General features: G+C 41.9%; 2 protein-coding genes across 2 annotated transcripts; both read right to left on the reverse strand.

Moving 5' to 3' along the window:
• Nucleotides 1-69: 69 nt before the first annotated feature.
• On the reverse strand, nucleotides 70-7,431 carry cyp11c1 (cytochrome P450, family 11, subfamily C, polypeptide 1; the record flags this gene model as incomplete). The annotated part of the gene is made up of 9 exons (XM_079240212.1): nucleotides 70-180; nucleotides 1,450-1,656; nucleotides 1,754-1,832; nucleotides 3,021-3,187; nucleotides 3,332-3,513; nucleotides 3,614-3,817; nucleotides 4,846-5,060; nucleotides 6,866-7,021; nucleotides 7,109-7,431. 9 exons carry the CDS (start codon nucleotides 7,429-7,431, stop codon nucleotides 70-72), a joined length of 1,644 nt encoding a protein of 547 aa, XP_079096338.1.
• Nucleotides 7,432-9,026: 1,595 nt separating this feature from the next.
• LOC306756347 (complexin-3-like) lies at nucleotides 9,027-10,803 on the reverse strand (the record flags this gene model as incomplete). The annotated part of the gene is made up of 3 exons (XM_079241074.1): nucleotides 9,027-9,251; nucleotides 9,742-9,825; nucleotides 10,564-10,803. 3 exons carry the CDS (start codon nucleotides 10,801-10,803, stop codon nucleotides 9,027-9,029), a joined length of 549 nt encoding a protein of 182 aa, XP_079097200.1.
• Between the last annotated feature and the right edge of the window lie 9,672 nt (nucleotides 10,804-20,475).

The following is a 20,475-nucleotide window of genomic DNA, read 5'->3' on the forward strand; positions in this document are numbered from 1 at the left end:
AAAATTAAACTGAGCTTAAATTGTGTGAGTCAACACCTCAGCAGTAACAGCTCTATTCTCTTTGTTGTGTCAGAGCTTTGTGAAGGTGATCTTTGGTTGAGTCTCAGGCTGGAGGATGAGGGTAAGGGTGGTTTTGAGATCCTCTGAAGAAGGTACACTGAGATGGAAACTCAGTAGAATCTAAACACAGAGAAAGGAGGGGTGGGAGGTGGAGGAAGGGGTGGGGGGGGGGGGGGGGTGAGAAAAGAAAAGGAGAGCACCTTTTAGAAGCATAAAAGTCACGTTCTCTTTTGTAACTTAGTTGAATATTTGTTTCATGCTGCCTCATTTCTTTACTCCTCTAATTCAAAGCAAAATGTTATTTTCTTCTGCTTCTATTTAAGTTTTTCTCCTATACCCCACCTCGAAGAAAAGAAAATTGCACATTGATTTGCCTTTAGTGTTAAATACATACAACATTGATCAACAATAAGCTTGAACTCTCATGTCATTTACAATTATTTGTGCACTGATTATCCTACAGGGCACAAGCTCAGGGTCCGCAAGGTGTCAGCCCTCGTTGGCGTAATTTCAGAATCATCCACAACATAGACACAATAATAATACAAAGAAAAAAAACTAAATGAAGAGACACAAAAAGACCACAGACACAGAAAACAATTTCTTAAAAAAGAAGTACATGAACTCCCATTAGCCTAAGGGACACTGGAGAAATCCCAGGAAATACAAAATTTACCCAGAGACACTGAATAACTGCAAATAAATGGAAAATGTAGAAAAAAAAAAGCACAAAATTTCCCAATGTGATAAAAGTTTTTAAACACAAACAGATAATGGGTTGATAGAGATGGAAATTGACATTATGAGACACTAAACAATAATGATTGAAAGAAACACAAAAACAGGGACAGAAAGCCTCCTAAATTTGAGATGTCATCTAAAGAGCAAGACTAAACTAAGGTATAAAAAACCATAAAGGATTGCAGGATTGGACCACTGAGTGGCACAACGTTACATAAAACATCTGTAAGTTATGTATTTGAATGCACACAACAACCAACTTGTGGTTGGTTTGTGTAATTTTCAGGGTTGGTGCTATGCTCTCAGGTGGGGTCAACAGAAGGACTTTATCACATGTAAGCAGTGGCCTATTTTTCTCAGCTATATTTCCATAGGTCATGGTGCTGCCAAGCTTTGTTGAAACTTGTTAAAACCAGCTTCATCAGCTCTGCTAGACAACAAACACCCACAGGGCTTTTGGTGCTTCAGAATCTGAGTGCTGCTTAGCAGACACAAGTTAAGCTTGCAAAAGCTTCTGTCTTTTCAGTCTCAGTCGGAGATCATCAGGTCTTTTTTTCATCTCGTTTCATAAGCCTTCTTTCTAATCTCTCAGTCATCCTTCCTCTTTTTTTCTTACTTTCTTCCTTTTTCATGTCTGCTGTCACTCACATGCATGAGCAAAAGTTGCATCTCGTTCTCAGCAATCCTCCTCCCAACACACTGCCTTGCCCCAAACCCGAATGCCAGCGAGCGAAACCCTGCTCCTTCTCCTCTCGGGCTGTCCTCTCTGCTCCACCGGCTGGGTTCAAAGCGCAGTGGATCCTCAAACACCTGGGCACTCCTTCCCATTGGGTAAAGACAGGCCTGGACCATAGTCTAAGGGGAGTATTGATGGACAAAATATGTAAAAGTCAGGTGTTGCTGTCATGTACCAGAACACATACAAAAAGACATCCACAGTGTGGACACTCACCCCTGCAGGTATGTGGTAATTCTGAAGAACAATATCTCTGACTGGATACCGCTGCACCGTAATTCCCACTGGGTATAATCTGACAGAAACAAATACACACTTAGAGCCTTGTTTTATAGATGCTGACTTTTCACTCAATTCCCAACTCAAACTCAAGATGAACAAATTCCTTAGGAAATCTCTCAAGAAGCTGTTCTAAAGCTCAGAGTGCAGATCTTTTTCATGGGGTAAAACAAAACATTATTACTCCATCCCTGCAGGATATCTCCATTTTGAAGTCAAATGTGCTGTTTTTGCTTTAGGTTACATACCAAAACTTACTTTTTTTTTAACTGTAAATCATATGAAAGCATGATTTTGCTGAGTAGTACAGTTTGGGTAGGTTAGGACTAAGTCTGCAAGTCCATAATAGTCTACTTAATGTGGCAAATGGTTAACTCATCAAATGCTTATAAAGGCTAACTATGTGACAGCAGTTGTGGAAATATGTTTAGCTACAATTCTGTTAACTGAGGTGCGAAACTGAAGATTTAGAATCATTGTTACATCCAGATAACCTCATGCTTCCAGTGTTATGAGATTTTCCAAGTTTCAACCACAAAACTTTCCTCTATGTGCTTTTTAGTTGATCTTTTTTTTTTCTCTTGTCACTTAAACTTTATTATTTGAGTATTAAAATTTGTGCCAAACATGGTATGGTATTTTTCCTCCACATTTTCCACAGAGGAATAATTACAAATTTGCCAAAGCTGTTTCTGGGAAAGTGTTTGTATCAATGCATCATTGGGGATGTATATTAAGTCTTGAAAACTTAATATAGTCCAAAACCATACGACTCACTGTAAACCTAAACAACTAGAACCTGCAAGACGGCAGACCTCAAGGACTGGAATTTGGCACCCCTGAATTGAACACACAATACTGAGCTTTCAGCTGATTATTTCTTATCCAACAGCACACAAATCTATTTTTCTCAAGATTTAAAACTAGAGGGAAAAAAATTGTGATCGTTTGGTAAAGCGACCATTTCTAAAGTCAAGAAGTTGCCTCTAGTTTTTATGCTTAAAATCAAGACTACAAAGATGACAGGGTTTTGAAATGTAATGTGATTACAAAAAGCATATATACACACTTTTCTCATAGAGAGACATTAGTTTCACTTTATAGAGATACAAGAACTAAATTTGTTTGTAGGTGGATGCAAATACAAGGTACACAAGTAGGACTGAAAGACCTCCCACAGGTAAAGTGTTAAAAATATCCATACCTGAGAACCTCTTTGATTGTGCCTTTTAGCAGCGGTGCTCCCTGTAAGGCCTTCTGAGGGTCACCACCTGCCTGTGCACACGATGTCCTCACCTGCTGCCGAACCCTGTTCTGCACCTCAGGGTTGCGTCCCAGCTCAAACAGAGCAAACTGAAGGGGTACAGCTGTCTGCAGAGAGAACACGATGAGAGGCAACACAGACTAGGCAAGGGAGATAATCCCTCATACACACACACACTCACTCACACACACACACACACACACACACACACACACACACACACACACACACACACACACACACACACACACCGTGTCAACTCCTCCAGCCATCAACTCAGTGATGTTGGCTTTTATAAGGTCCAGAGACAGCTTCCCTTTTTCCATGAGTTGGCCCAGAACTCCTGTGTATTTGCCTCCAGCTGGCCCAGCCACAGGCCTTTGACCCTGGGAGGATGATAGGCGTTGGGATGACTTCTGGATTCTCGCTTCAGCTAGAAGAAGCACAAAGTAGGATTACTTAGACAAGAAAAATGTTCAACTTCCCAAAAGAGACTTAGATTAACCAGGTCTCCAATCAACAATTTGTCCCACCATGACTAAAGATGTGGTCCCATGCGGTGGCATGCTGGGTCCACAGGGGTGCGCCGATGCGGAGTAACAGGCGAGGTGGAAGGTAGAGAAGAGGAGGGGTGGTTGTTAACATTCGCTCTACAGCCCAGATGAACTTCTGAGACTCCAGAGAGGGCGACGAGGAGAAGAGGCCAATACGCTCACCATACAGCACATGACAACTGGCTGCAGAGGGGGAGGAAGGGACCGAGAGTGGGAGGTTTGAATGGGTGAGGGTGTTTTATCTGAGACAACAAACTAAAGCAAATAAACCCTTCAGAGAATAATGGGATCAGTTTTGACTGCATCTGAGTGGATTATGAGGCATTTTCACTCTTATTTTCAAATTGTAAATTCAAGATTTCAATACCTCTGGTTGACATATAGGAAATTAATTTATCAATATCATCCAAACATTTTCATCCAGGGCAGTAGGGTAATATGTTTTTAATCCATCTCTACACAGAGATCCATTTTTGTTTTCTGTGTGCGTATGATTTTCCCAGAGAACAGCAACCTCCTCCCTCACATATTCATCGACTGGCAGACGTGCTTGAGTTACATTAACCACTCATCAGCCAGTAAGATGGAGTTTCATGTGGTCCAATTCCTACTCTGGATTAGCACCCGGATTCGTGTGCTGTGGTCCATTAAGATCAGAGCATTCTGGCTCAAAGCCATCAGCTTCACGCTCACGTACACACAGAGCTGCATAGTGTGCTGAGTCACGCAAGGATTCACACTTGTGAATGTGGAATGATGCAGATCGACACATGAAAGGAGCAGACCTACGAAAGAAATGCTGCAGCTTCGATCTTTTCTAATTTTAGAGAAGCATGATCGCTTTGACCTCATACATATTAAATATGTTAAAGGCAGACATACCTCAAGCTAGAATGAAGTTTGGTTCTTTTATAAAGTAGGTAGATTTTACTTGAAGATGTACGAAGATGAGATATACAAGTGAGGGGATGCTCATGCAGATCATAAAACTCTTCTGACGTCAGAAGTTGCCTCAGCCTACGTTAGCCTACGTCATTATTTAGGACTTAAATTATTGATTTAAGTGACTTAAACCCTAATGAAATGGGTGATAAATGGGGCGATGGGGTCAGGTCAAACTATCCCCACCCTCAGTTTTCAGTGGAAGTAAAATCTTTGTGCTTCAGCACATAAAAAGCATAATAAACATAGTGATGAGGATGACCTCCAACCTTCCAGTGCAAAGCGGAAAAGGTCAGGACTGGGATCGATGGTGAGACCATGCCTGCCCTCCTCTCCCCTTCCCTCCTTCTCCACTCTGGCCTGCAGCATTCGACAGAAGTCCTTCGCCACCTCATCAAGGAGGGGGAGAAAGCGCTTTACAGCCTCACTCATCATCACCTCTTTGTTGAGCTGCAAACGGTCAGCTCTCCACTCTTCACCATTCCTGCAGAGCAAAGATTAGCAGTGTAGCATTAAAATACACCCTTTTCTCTTGGTTCTTTGTGACATGAACTATTATAGTGGATTACAACCGACAGTCATGTGAGAAACAAAGTAAACCACCTTTCTTTTATGCTCAAGGAATCATCTAGTTTTTAAGATGTCCTATAAATATGACCAGAGATGAACAACTACACATTACATGTTTAACAATATCATTTATTCAACAAAAACTAAGCCAGTATGTTGAAGTGGTGTATGGAAAGTTACAGCACCCTTGTAGCTTCCAGAGAAATAAAAAAGGTATGTCCATCAGGCTCTGCTCATCAAAGGCACTTGATTATCTGATTAGTAAATTTGATCCCATTTTAAAATGCAGAAGTTTGATCAGTTAGCTGGTCTAGAGCGTTCAGGGGACAGACATGAGGAATTATGTCAGAAAAGAGGATTTTTCTGTTTATTCATCTAAGAATGGGCCTGAGACCTTTTTCTTTTTTTTTTTTAACAATTAAACTCTAATATTAAAAAATGGAAAACTACATTTCATAATTGGAAATCATTAAAGATAGTTGCCAGTTTTCCCAGGAGTGAACATCCCAGCGTGTTTAAAGGTCAGACCGTGTGCTGTGCTCAGAGAGACTGCAAATATCCCTCTCAGAAAAGAAAGGCTTGTTTGTGGCTGGCAGAAAAGAATATGAAGGTTTGCAAAAGCTGCAAATGAGCAAGCAACAACACGTCTGAAATAATGTTCCTCAGACAAATGTAAAAGAAGTGGAGGAGCTTGGTCATAGTACTTACTGGTCATAATACTTACTGCCACATTTGGAGAAAACAAAACACAGCGTTTCAGCACAAACTCTTCGGACTCATAAGCCAGAGAAAATGACAGTAACTGAATCAAACATCAACTCCTCAAACTCTAAATGTGAGGCTCCCTCCTCCTAACAGATAAAAATCAGCTAAAACCTGGTCATGCAACAGGATAATGAATCCAACCACAGCAGCAAATCTACAACAAAATGACTCAGGAGAAAAGAGTCGAGGGGTTGAGGTGAGCCAGCTGTAATCTACATATCAGCTAATACCCACAAGTCTCAATAACCTGAAGGAACAGAGGAAAGAATGGACCCAAATCTTTTTCCAAAATGTGACAAATAACATCCTACAGAAAACAAGTACTTGAAATCATTCAGAAAATCACATCATGCATACAAACTTGAGTAATCTGAGAAAGCACCATGGTGTGCTCACATATTTCTGCTTTTTTCACCTCAAACGTCTAATATTGTTTTATTAAAAAGAGCCAGCGTGCTCATCGTTTTTAGGTCAACTAGCAAAAATCCCATGGAATCAGAGTTTGCATTTACATTGAAAAATCCTGTGAAGTTTTTTTTATTTGACCTTTATGAGCTGAATTGTAGGATTGTTTAGTTTTTCATGCCTTAATATTGATCAATTTTGAATGCTTGCTGTGAGTTTCACAGTTCAGTGAAGCAACAATAAGTTGTTAGTTATATTCCCATTTTGGCATCTTTTCTGCAATAAAAAGAAAAACAAAGGTAAAAGTTTCTAGTAAACATGTTATAATAGGAGAGGTCTGCAGCAGCCTGCACTTCCCCTAAAAACGGACTTATTTTTCTACAAATAAAAAAGCATGACTTTAGATAAGCTTGTTTCCAACACTCATGAGATTACCTTAAATTTTTCTTGTCCCTAAAATTTAACAGATACATTTTTACAAGCTTTCTCTATAGAACTGCTCACTAAATGTAAATCTACTAGTTACTGAAACACAAAGGTGGCACTGACTTGAGGAAGACTCCCTTGCTGTGTTTGCGGATCTCTCGATGTGTTGCCCACGGCTGCAGGGTCATCCGTCGAGGATGTAGCCCCTCCGACTTAAAAAGTTCACTGATGTCAGATGGCAGCAAGATGTTCACGCTGCTTAGAGTTCCCACTGTTTCCCTTTACACACAGAAAGGCTGGTGTGAGAACAAATGTACTTCTACATAAAGGTATTGTAAACAGTATTTACTGCACACCCGTCTCTACCTGTAGATGGGACCGAGGGCGTTGAAGGTCCTCTCCATGTGCTTGTGGAGGGTCTGGAAACGATTTTCTCTCCAGAACTTGACCAGATTGATCCAACCATTTCTCCCCGTGTGAGGGATCTCCTCAAAACTGCGCACATGTCCATCCACACCCCTCTTTCTAACCTCCTTCACTCTTTTACCTCCCTCTAATTTGCCATCCACCACAGTCCCCGCTGCAGTTGTCATGCAAAGACCCCTATGGGACGTGACTGCAAAATATCTGGACCCAGAAGGGCCCTGTGCTCTGACACACACAGCCACTCCTGTGGACATGCTCCTCATGGTCCAAACGAGATGTGTGGGTCAGTTTCATCCAGCTCAGCACCTTAAGCTGTTGATTGTACGGGACTCCTCCAACTCCAGCCTCATGTAGAGCCTTGGCTGTGTGTTATCAGTCTGATGAACTGATAGGAGGGGATTATTTATAAATCTGAGTGTCGGAGTTCAAGAGAAAGACAACAGAGCCAGAATGTCGAGCTGATCCATCAAACTTACATGAGTTAGAGGTGAAACAGAGCGAGTCCAACTGAACAAAATAACATTTTTATTACAAGTTTCACACAGAGCTGATGAACACTGTAAACAAATGATTTATGGTTTCTGCTTCATGTACAAAATCTTTCAACCGACCAGCTGAAGACTATTTACACACAACATGTGGCTTGTGATAAACGGTCAGTGTGAGAAGCTTGACGCATCCACATTACTGGCACATGTTTGGACAGCCAGGTTTGGCTCAGTTACACCCAAAAGATGTGATATAAATAAGTCAATGAATATTTCTTAGAGGAATAGCAAGATAGTGTTGACACAATAATACAAGATTAGCATGATTTACTTCTTCATCACTGGTGTTAATGTTAAAACATGACAGGTGGTCCTGAGGTTCCTTACTTGTGTTTAGATCACAGTTGGATCTATAGAAAAACAGTTACTTCAATCAAATGACATTATGCATGATGCCTTTGTTGTTATTTAGCAATAGTAGATTACACAATCATATAGAAGCTTATTTTCAGTGTTGGAAAAAAAAGGTCAAATTCAAGATAAAGTATGATTCAAACAAAAATTATATGACATGTTTTATTTTTCATGTGGTGATATTTTAGCCCGAGATACTGAGAAACTTAACCTTGCTATTAATGCCTAATGCAAAGTCCCCGGTACTTGCCATTCATCAGCAACGTAAGATAAATAGTATAAAAGACATTTTTACAACTACACTCTCTATTGAAGTTACCAAGTTGCAGGAAGCTCAAAATTAATGTTGCATCATAAGCCGATTCAGTACTATTTAAATGGTTTTAACACAAGATATTAACTTAAACTATGATTTTTTTTATCTATTAAACAACATTTAAAGAAAATATGATGAATAAAAAGTCTTAGAATCAACTGATAGGCTTGGAAAAGTATTTCTTTCATACCTCTTTACCAGATTCTGCAGTGCACTATGTGTTGATTGAGTTTTGAGTGGCCATCTCATTGTGCTACAGCTGTGCTTTGATATTCCAAGATGAAGAGTAAAACATAGAGGTGATAGTTTTGTATTTACAACCCTGAATCTTACATGCAAACTTTAAGTATATTGAGATCTCTGCTAAAGACTCCTGCTTTCAACTTGATGGCCAAACTCATCACTTTTTTAGATTTGCCTTGCCATTCGCTCTACTTCATCTCTGCTTTTCCTTCCTGGCATGTTGTTTTAGCTGCAAATTTAAAAGCACTTGACCTTGAAGTAAAACAAAAGGAATGTTGAAAATGTGCATTGTGATAAACCAGCTGTATGATTAGACTGATCTGTTAAGTGATTAGTTAAGTGATTCTGATTAGTTAAGCAGCAATCGTGCTGATTTACCAATTCCACATTGTACTGATCACATGACTCGACAAGAGTCTCTATTTGCTGGTGTAGGAGTGGGTGTCCTGTTGATTTTTGTCCCAGTGAGTGTTGCCGTGCTGAAACTGAGGCCTCGAAAGGCGTTCAGCAGGTTGAAGCCGTCGTCCTTGGTTTTGGTTTCAGGATGAATCATCTTCGACAGCTCGTGGGGGAGTGACACTTTGCCTCCAACAGACCTCAGGTGGTTTGTGTCCTCAGGACACTGAATCATAATAAACAAAGCGAAGGGCAAAGGGATACAAAAATTAAAATGTCAAAACTAAGTCTGCATTTGTGTTTACATCGTCAACAGCAGAGACAACATGTAGAAATTAGTAGAAATGAAGGTTTACTAACTAGAGGAATCTGAAAGTGTGCAGGGAAAATCTGCTAGTTTTGACACTATATTACCGCTTTGTAAGAATATCATCAGAAAAGCATTTTTAAACATTTTCAATTAAAATCAGTAATGGATTATGAGTTATACACACAAACACACACACACATATATCTATAATAACAATTTTGTAAAGTTGGGTAAGAGAAAATATTCAAAACAGCAAAAACAGAAATATGTAATTCAAAAATGGCCACTTTTACAGCGTGTTTTGTGTAGATTTTTGTGTAACGTAGGATCATGCAATACAATGATGTCTCTAAAACCACTGAAACTGCAGTGGCAGTGTGAGTTATTATGATCTGTTGTGACAAACCTCTGACAGCTGATATTTTCTCCTGAAGTGAGATCTCATAGCTGCTCTCTCTGCATTCTTCTGAGTGTTCATCGCTTCCCGCAGCTTTCTGTAAACACAGCACACAAGCAGACAGAATTGTGTTACAACAACCGTCCACATCGCAGCACAGAAGAGGTGTTAATAAAATAACTGAATAGCAGTGTTGAAATCCTTCCTCATGACTTCTGTTGAGGTTGTACTTTCAGCACTTTGAAAAGGACTGAACTCTATCTCTTTTGCTGATTTGACTGGCTTTAGATGGATATGGTTGCCAGTCAGGCTTTTTACCTGCTGTTTGCGTTCAGAAACTTAACTGAACTCTGAAAAACTGCTCCCTGTACACAGTCAGCCTAAAAATTCTCAAAACTGTATAAACTGATCACCGAGTGAATAACATGACATATTTATCTTATTTTCAAATATTAATTAGAGTTTTCTAATTTTGTATTAGATTTCATGTAAACTTTATATAATTTTTTATGCATTTATGAACATTTTATACATGTGGTGTGCTTTAAATGTGTTGCTCTGTTGGCCAGAATGAAGATGGAAGTATTCATTCATGTGAAACTACAATATCTCTCAACACCTTTTCCTTATTTTACAAAAAAAATTAAACATAATAATAATAATAGGTAAATAGTTGTTTTATAGAAGTTTCACTTTGCTCATTAAACTGTTATTCATTATGAAAAATAATATTCAACACATTTTATTAATGATATTTTTTCTATGCATACAAAAAAAAACAACACATTTCTACTTCTACATCTTTGTCTCTACACGATGCACAGAATCTACTTGCCTCTTCTTTTCCAGGTCTGCCTGATACGAGCGAATGCCCGTTTGGTCTTTAGGATGTGCCGCTCTGAGGGGAGGGGTCTTCCCCAACATGTTCCTTCTAACATGGCTTCCCCCACTTCTGCTCCTCTTCCTCCTGTGTTTGGCACACAACTTCCTCTCCTTCACCCCTGACACACAGCTTGTTAGTTTCCTAATGGGTGTCTTCAGGGACTTTTTCGCTCTCACCACAGCCTCCATGATGATCTACAGCTCTCAGGATGAGAGGGAAGGACCACACCCCTATTTTCTCAACAGCTGACAGGTGAAAATATGTTTGCTTTCTCCTTCACACATGTTGTGTAACTCTGGCTCACGTCTCACAGCAATAATTCAGGTTGAGACCTGTCAAGGACAAGGACGACAGTCAGACAAGGCTTAGACACACAGACTTAGCCTCACATACCACCTACATACTGAAATGAAGTGCTTATTTCCTGAAGATGTTGAGCAGGCTACAAAAAACAAAGCTGGAGCCCACACAATGTTACACTATACATACTGCTTATGTTTAAAGCTATTTGTTCATTCACACACACACACACACACACACACACACACACACACACACACACACACACACAGACAGCAATAATTTATCTCTTTTCTTCTAGTCCACAGATTTCTTACCCATGCGATCACAGTTGGAGAACCTTTAACAGCATGAAATCCTGATAAAGCACCCAGCCAGATGGCCTTCACCACAACCACCTGCAGACAATCCCCAACGATTTAAACCAAACAGGAGAAAACAAGAAAAAGGAAAAAAGCATAAGAAGACTCCTGGGGATATATCATGTGTGTGTCCTGGTTCTCACAGGAGAAAATGACAGTTTGTTCAGCTTTTAGCTTCTGCTTCACTCATTCCTTCATCAGGACTACACACTTCACCACCCCCAACTCTTCTACAGAGATTAGCGGACTTAATGAAAAGAATCTCGTTAGCTGTGACAGGGAATGCACCCAATGACTCACGTGTCTGTGATGAAGATTTAGAGGCAGTAGCTGATGTCATGTTAGGTGATGCATCACAGGTCTGACATTAGAACCAATTGGGCTTCCATTAATGTTGCATTTCCTTGATTTCCTGCTGCAAATGTGAGGTTATCAGGTAACAGTAACAAGTATTGGTATGGAAGTCAAACATTCAATTATTTTCTGTACCACTTAGTCCAGAAAGTCAGAGAAATGAAATATAATTTTTATCTGTTTGACTTTGCAAAGCAGTAGACCTTGAGTTCACTGCTTTGCTACAAGAGTATTTATGAATAGACAGACGAGGAAAGATGTTATGGAAAGCAATGTTGGAGGGATTAAAGAGTTCTCAACTGTGCTGCAAGGACGTTTTGAAAAAAAAGGGAGGTGACGACTTTCTTGAATTTTTGCAGTAAAATTGTTTCAAAATGCTAAGATGTTGTTCTGCACAAGACCAAGTGCCAAACATGTTCTAAAAAAGCTCTTTGTAACTTGAATGCTTGGACCGTGTTAGTTTCAAATTCAGCTTTAAAATGCGGAGCAATGTAGTATTCAAAAGAATTTTTCCTGATGGGCAAGGTGGCTCAACTGAGTAAACAGGCACCCCATGTTGCAGATTATTGTATTGTATTGGCTACTAATATTATATATATTAGTATATATAATATATATATATATATATATATATATATATATATATATATATATTATCGCTCTCTCTATTGATTTGTTGGTTTTTTTTTTCTTTTTATTTGTATTGCAAGAAAATTAGAGAACCACGATGATTACTTTTGCAAACCAGTCCAGTCTGTTCCACGTTATTCTAAGCTCATGAGGAGTGATGTATTATATAAGGACAGTAATATAACAGATGAAAGATGTACAGTTCTTTCCATTCCACTTCACAGATAATTTTCTTAAAATATGTTTTAGACTGGTGGCCATGACAATACAAGTCTATATCATAGTTCAGTGCTCATTGGACAGCCAGATAGAGTTCTTTGATTAATCTGGTGGTAAAACATCTGCATTTGTTGTATTAAAAAAAATAATAAAATATGCGTTTTGGTAACAAAAATTTGGATAATAAGTAAACCTCTCTTATTTAAACATCCACAGATCTTGGACCTTCATCAAAACAGATATGGAGGGTGGAGACTGTGACTACGGGACATGTAAGCGTGGTGATCTAAGCTGCCTATGAAACAGAAAGGGGACTCTCCTTGGAGAGCTTTCAAATTATTCAAGGTTTTGCATCAGATTTCATAGTGAACTGAGAGCCAAAGCAGGCAAGGAGGAACTGGAGTGAAATGTATCTTTCAAAGAGGAACTGAATGCACTTTATACCCATGTTCAAACAGTTCTCTGGTACAGGAAATTTCCGAACTAGTTCTGTTCCTACCCGAAATTCCATTGCTCAGGCGACGCTTTGTTCCAAGCAGCTCCTTTTTCCTCTAAGTCTGGGAGTTTATGTAGAGAAGCCTCTTCCACCTGGCTGGCTGCAGCTCCTACTGCTTCCTGTTGGGCTGAAGATGGGCAGGGCGAGCAAACCCCACACAGACAAGGTCAGTGTTGAAGACCAACAGAGGGAGGAACCTAATAGTTTATGACATCATACAAATGGAGATTTTAAAACAAGCTGTTTAGATGCTTAATTTAAAGGTCCGCTAAACTAATTAGGCCTTTTTTTGTCTGTTCGTGACTTAAAATGACACACATGACAATTCTAAGCATGACAACATCAGACTCTGTGTCCTCTATAAAGACATGTCTCTGACAACAGAACTGAGTTTTGATATGACTTTCCAGATTTGTGGACTAGTTGTAGTTGTTGACAAATACATTATCATGCTCATATTTTTTTAAAAATGGTTCTTTGCATTAAATCTAAGTGGGATCAGGAAGTGTTTGTATACTCCAAATGAAAACAGGAAAATTGCAGTAAGGAGCAAAGATATGCAGGAAATCTCCAAATCAATATGTGAGTAATACCATGTAAATGTTAAATAGTTTTCCCAGATGACTGAAAAGGATTTTGCATAACTTTTATAAAGCAAAGACAAAAAAGACCTGTCTGCAACCCCTAAGTCAGGTTCTGTGAAGGTGGGGTTGTTTCAGTGATCTTGGTGAAGCATATTTGCCCCTATTTTAATGCAGAAAAATTGTGATTTTAGTGCAGAGATGACCAAGTCTGGTCTTCGAGAGCCATTGTCCTGCAGATTTTAAAGGTTTCCTTAAAATAAATTAAATGTATCTCCCCAACAGCTTGTTGGCAAGTTCTGCTAAAGCCTGTAAATGGCCTGAGTCAGTTGTGTTGAAGCAGGGCAATAAACCAAAACTTGTAAACAAGTTTAAAGATTTAGAATTTCAAACAGCCTTCTTTATCCCTTACTAGGATAAATAAAGATGTTTGATTCTCTGAATCTTAAATGCTGAATACACTGGCCTTTAAAGACTGTGAGACACATTCGGCCTTCAAGACAAAACCTTTTCCAGGGAAGTTCACGCATTTTTAATGACACAATCCAAAACACAAGCAGTGCACATCACAAAAGGAAGACGAGGGTGTGGGCTCTGGATCGGCCTACTTGCGGTTCTGATTGAAATGTGTTGCAAATCCAAAAATAAAAAAAGATTTTCACCAAAATAAAATGAATAAAAAAAACTAAACATAACTCATTCTGAGTTTGTACTCTGTGCAGTAAAAACAAAAGAAAGATTTTTAAACTTAAATTTTAATGTATTTATTCAGTCCTTGGGATGGACTGGCGACCTGTTCAGGGTGTACCCTGCCTCTCACCCAATGATTGCTATGATCCAACTTCCCTGCAACCTTTAACTGCACTAAGCCATCACGAAAATGAATGAAAGCATTTATACGTTCTTTAATATTGGTCATAACTGTTCTCATACACTCCTGCTTTCAATGGCACATTGCATTTTGTGCTCTTCAGTAATGCTCCAGTTGGCTCCCACAGCAGTTGCACTCGCCTCAACCAGTCACTTTCAGTCTCTGATGCTGACTCTGCTGCCCTGCTATCACAGATGTTCTTTCTTGGAGCTGTTAATGCTTTGACAAGCTCTTCATTATAGACATTATCTGATCACGTTACTATAACAGATCTTGGATCAGGTCAGAAATCCACTCTGCAAGTATTTACAACAGAACACTGTAGGAAGCTGAGGGGATCTTGCATCAGCAGCACTTTTCCTCCAGCAGAAGCTTTTACTGTCACTTTCACATCCAGCTTGCAAAATATAAAATAAAATACACTCCCATTAAATATGACTGTTCAGATTTTTCTTCACTATAACCAACACATGAACCAATATCGTCTTTTTGCAAGTGTGGGTGGACATGTGCAGCTGGTTTTTTCTGGTCTCTCACTTCATGCTTCTTCATGCACAAGAACATGTGAGTGTTTCTGTGTGTTTGAGGATGGGTGGTCTGTCACATGATGGATACCAATCCACCTGAGAATCCTTTAAGTGGCTCTGAGCCACTGGGCTTGCATGGAAGCTCGGGCTCATTTATACACGCACAGACACACACTTACAGTTTCACCGCTTCAAAGGATATTAAACTTACACTGACCTAACCATGACAACAACTTGCCTAAATCTAAATCTTAAACCAAATAATATTACCGTTTAATTACAGGCTTCATGGAGATTTGCTGTTTGTCCTCAGAAGGGAGATGAATCCTGACTGACACCCTCACAAACACAATTCATGCAAGAACACACTGTTGCAACCACGAATCAGCAAACTTCAGCAGTCAGACAGTGTTGAGGCCAAAGCCCAATGTGGATTTCATGAGAAAAAGTCAGACTAACTCATGTTAAAGAGAATTACAACATGCAAACACGTGATAAAAACACGTGGGAACAGCACACATGCATATAAGCAAGCCTAAAGACATGTAAAGTGACTCAAAATCAGCAGGAACACTGACAAGTAAATCTAATTTATGAAAAATATTACACTAATTTCACATGAATTGCTTCTTTAGATTGTGGATTTATGAAAACTTAATCCTATAAACTAATTCTATATATAAATATCACCTATATACCCATGGATCATTTTGACTTCAATTGATAAACATTTGATAGAATTACTTTTGTTGAAATCAAATGAGCATCCACAGTTTTGTGTTGTGCTGTACCATCACAAATATACTTAATCTGAAGACATCTGTGTACAAGAGGACAAATCAGAACAGATACCAAGGATTTTTAGACCTTCAGGACTTCCCTGTATTAATACTTTCATGACTGACCTCTCTATAGTCCAGGTTTTTAACAAACTAATAACATCTGGCTGTTACAAACCACACCAAGTGTTTATTTAAGTTGCCCATGACAAAATAGAATGAAGGTATCAGAGCAATATTACTCAAACAAGAGTGTCAAAATTATTCAAAGCAAGAACCACATCTAGAACTGTGACAGTTCTACACCCCTACAGGGCTCACAAACAAAAAGATACAAAGTTCTAATCTGTAGAAAGCCACATAAACACTTTCCAGGCTGACAACCAAGGCAAAGTAAGGCAAACTGAGCAATCAACACTCAGCTGCCCTGATTGTCTGCCAGCCTGCTCCTTAAATAGGGCTGACGAGCTGGGTCCAGCTGGGAAGGATGAAGACTCAGCCACTCCTAGATAGGGGGATGAAACAGCCACCCAATCACAGCGGTGCAGCCAGTTGCAGGATGGATTCATGGCAGCCAACCAATGGTCAAGTGGGGATCATGCAGTCAGATTAGCATATAATGGTATAGGGACGTAACACTGGCTCAACATAAAATGTAAAACAAGAAAAAATAATTGTTGAGAAGCTAGAGTCTCATATCAGCCAAGAAAGGGACAACTTTCCTCTCCCAAAGCTCCAACAACTGTTCTCCCTCGCTCCTGGTTGCTAAAAGAAGAGGAAGTGCCACTCAGAGGTAAACACGGTTCTATCTGTGAGACAGGTCTGACAGGCTGCCAGGAATTTTGAAGATAAGCTTGCATGAAGCGAGGTGTCGCACTTTCTTTTTTTTTTTTTTTTTTTTTTTTTTTTTTTTTTTTTTTTTTTTTTTTTTTTTTTTTTTTTTGTCTTGTCCAGCATTTAAGCAAGCAGACTGATGTTCTGGATGCTGTGTTCTGCTGAGCAAATTTATTTTGCCAAGGGGAACTTTTGTAGATGTAATGATCCCCTTGTATTTCTTGATTCTTATTTTATTTTTCAATTTGTTTTGGATAATAGCTTGTATTACAGAGTTTATGCTACTGGACCCGACCGGAAAGGACAGGAAAGGGGCAGAAAGAGAACAGAAAAGAGAACATAAAAAAAAACAAAAAAAAAAAAAAAACAAAAGAAAGAGATCAATGCATACATGTATATGCACATACATACCCACCTACATATATATGCATATACACTCGCACATACATTATATATATACATATATACATACATACATACATATACACATACATACACATGCATACACACACATGTACACATACATGCATACATAAAGATAGATATACATACATACATATACACATACATACACACACATATATATATATATATATATATATATATATATATACATATATACACATATACATACTCACATACATACACATACACTCACACATATGCATACATATATACATATCCATACACATACATACATACACATACACATACACATAAGTACACACACATACCCACCCACACATAAATATATACACCCACACAAGCCAACTCTAGATTCGTGGAGAACAAAACCGTTGACAATCATGAAGACCAGAAACTAGCAAGTTAAGTCAAAAAGACAGAAAGAGAGGTACCTGCTGTTAGTGAATAAACTTGCTGGATGACTCAGTGACTGTGACACATGCAGAACATTCATGCAGAACATTCAGAGTGGAACGTGTTTAGAGAAGAGTGATCATGCCAATGTGACCCCGCCCGCCTACAGCTAGAGGAAGGCCAGGAGAACCCAGAGACCCGGGTAACCGACAGTCACCCCCAGGTACAGATCCCAACCCCCCCACTCCAGAGCCAGCCATGCATCTGCCCAGGAGGTGGCGAAGGAGGTGCCCAACCAGAGTCCCCCGCAGTCAGGGGGAACAGGCCCCAGCAGGCCCAGGCCGGCAAGGGCCGATCCCGCCGGGCACCGGCCACCTAGGGCAGACAGAGCGCAGGCCCCAGGGCCCCAAGAGCCCGTGAGCAGCCCCCCGCCCCCGCAGGCAGAGGGCACAGCCCACACCGACGGAGGACCAGGATCCCCAGACCGCCACCCAGCGGCAGCCAGGTCGCACCCCAGCGCACCAGCTGCGCCCCCGGGTACAGGACACCACCCCCCCACCACCAAACCACACACACATATACATGCATACCCCGCCCCCCCCCCCAACACGCACTCCCCTCACACATATACATGCATACCCCCCCCCCCCCCCCCAAACACGCACTCCCCTCTCAACCCCCATCCACACAACCCTCTGCAATCCATGCACATCATCCATAACATATACAACCCCACCCCACCTCTACTCACTCACCCATACCAAGTCACACGAACCCCAATCGCCCCCGCCCCCACACACGCTCACCCCCCCCCCCCCACACACACACACGCTCACACCCCGCCACCCCATCCCTCTACTTCTACCCAACCACACATGCCCCACCAAACACCCCTCCACCACCCATAGCCCCCCTCCAAACTTCACCCTCACTCACACATCCCATTCCGCATATACACCCCCCCCTACACACACACACACACACACACACATACCCTCACTCCTCCAACACAGGCACACCCCAATACAACCCACGCGCCAACATACCCCTCCACACACACATCTACTCATCCTCACACATCCCTATCCCCTACCCACCTATATCCCTAACCCTAATCCCCCCCCCAGCCATCCCACCATCCATCTGTAACCCCATACACCCACTCCCACACATCCTCACCTTACCCCTCCATCATGTCCCATGTGAGATACCTCAGAGGGGGCAGAGGACAGGATGGCCCCGATCAGGGCCCCCATAATTACCGCCCACCACTCCCAGCGCCCCCCCCACCACCCCACAGATGCAGCCGACCCAGCACCCCCCCAGGGCCGGCGACAACCCTCCTACAGCCAGGCCAGCCCAGACTTAGGCCTAATGGACGGCACTCTTCCCCCACCCGTACCCCCCCCCAGTAAAGCCCCGAGAGCAGGGGCATGAGAAGACCCTATCGTCCCTGCCTCCCCCCCGCTTATGACTGATTGTGAAGTATGTATTAGTTGCAATTAAAACTGAGGGAATTGCCACGCGGTGCTGGGAGAGGGACCACCTAAGCAGCCCCGCCCACCATACACCGCATGCTCTTCCCCCTAATCATGTGAGTCGTCAGTGTTTTGGTGTTTGGTGTCTAAGTGTAATTAAAACTGGGAGGTGAGCCGAGGCTGGGTGCAGCGATCAAGACCACCTTGATGGCCTTTCTCACCACCCAGCGCCACGTGCACACCTCCCAATACCCTGCCTGTGTGTGATGGGGAGCGGGGAGGAAGAGGGGTTGAGGGATTTAAGTCTGGAGGAAAGTGAGCTTTCCTCCAGAAGGTGAGCCGCCCGCAGCACTGGGCATGCCCCCTACTCCCAGGGCCCCCCAAGGACCAGGACAAGCCGGGGACAGCCATCCCCGTAACCAGAGCCTTCGGCGACTCTAACCAGAGAGTCATCACCGACCCAAGAGGGGACCAACTCACCACATGCAGAAGGGGGGCACGAGGACAAAGAGGAGGCGGGGCGGCAGAAGGGGAATCCCAGACCTATTGTCCACCGCCCCCTCACTCACAGAGGACACCCCCACCTGGGGACATGAAGTCCCCACCTTGTCCACACATCGGCACCTCACACTGTCTCAGCACAAACCTACAGCCACACACACACACACACACTTCCGGACACATTCAGGTCCACCCAGCCACCCGTTCAGCCCACCCTTAAAACCATCCTCCTGACCCCCACGTCACATCCAAATCTCCCCCACTCCCATCCATCATATCTACACTTATCCACCAACCTACCACACACATGCACCACCCACTCCCCCATACATACACCCCTGCCCCCCCCCACACACACACAGACAGCACGCCCCCCCTCCCCCCTCCTCCCCCCCCATACACACACCCGTATACATGCACCACCGCCACTCCCCACATACACGCATCACCCCACTCCCCTACACACACGGCACTACCCCCCCCACAGACACCACGACACCCCCCCCACACACGCATCATCACACTTCCCCACCCACACACATCCACATACCTATGTACCGCCACCAGTCCTCAACGCACACCCCCTACACACATCCCTCCATACACACTCACATCCCATCCACACTATCAAACACCCCCCACTCAACAAGTCCCAGGGTCGCAACCAGGCACCAGAGCACGTACCCGCCCGCCGCCGCAGCGGCAGGTCCAGGTCAGCCCAGCCCCCCCCCCGGCACAAGCCGACCCCCCACCCCCAAGAGACAGGGGACAACCCCGGGCACCGGAGGTGTCGCACTTTCAATATCTGATCACTTTGTTATGTTCTTTCATGACTAAAATGTTGGTTTTGGACATTTGCAAACAAATGAAAGCTGTTTTCATTATTGGAATACTGACTTTAAATTCAAATCCATTTATTCGCCCTGAATTTTAAAGAGGGGTCGTCCAATTTTTCCCTAAGTAGTTTCTCAGGGATAAGATTTTAATTTGGGTACTTTTTTTCTACTTTATTTATTCACCTGGAAGAAAAAAAGGTTATGGAATTTAATATGTTCTGTCTTCCTAAAAAATAATATGATAGAAAAAAAAATCAGTTATTATTTTGGTTC

This window comes from Telmatherina bonti (assembly GCF_933228915.1).
Source record: "Telmatherina bonti genome assembly, chromosome: 5".
Classification (NCBI taxonomy): domain Eukaryota; kingdom Metazoa; phylum Chordata; class Actinopteri; order Atheriniformes; family Telmatherinidae; genus Telmatherina; species Telmatherina bonti.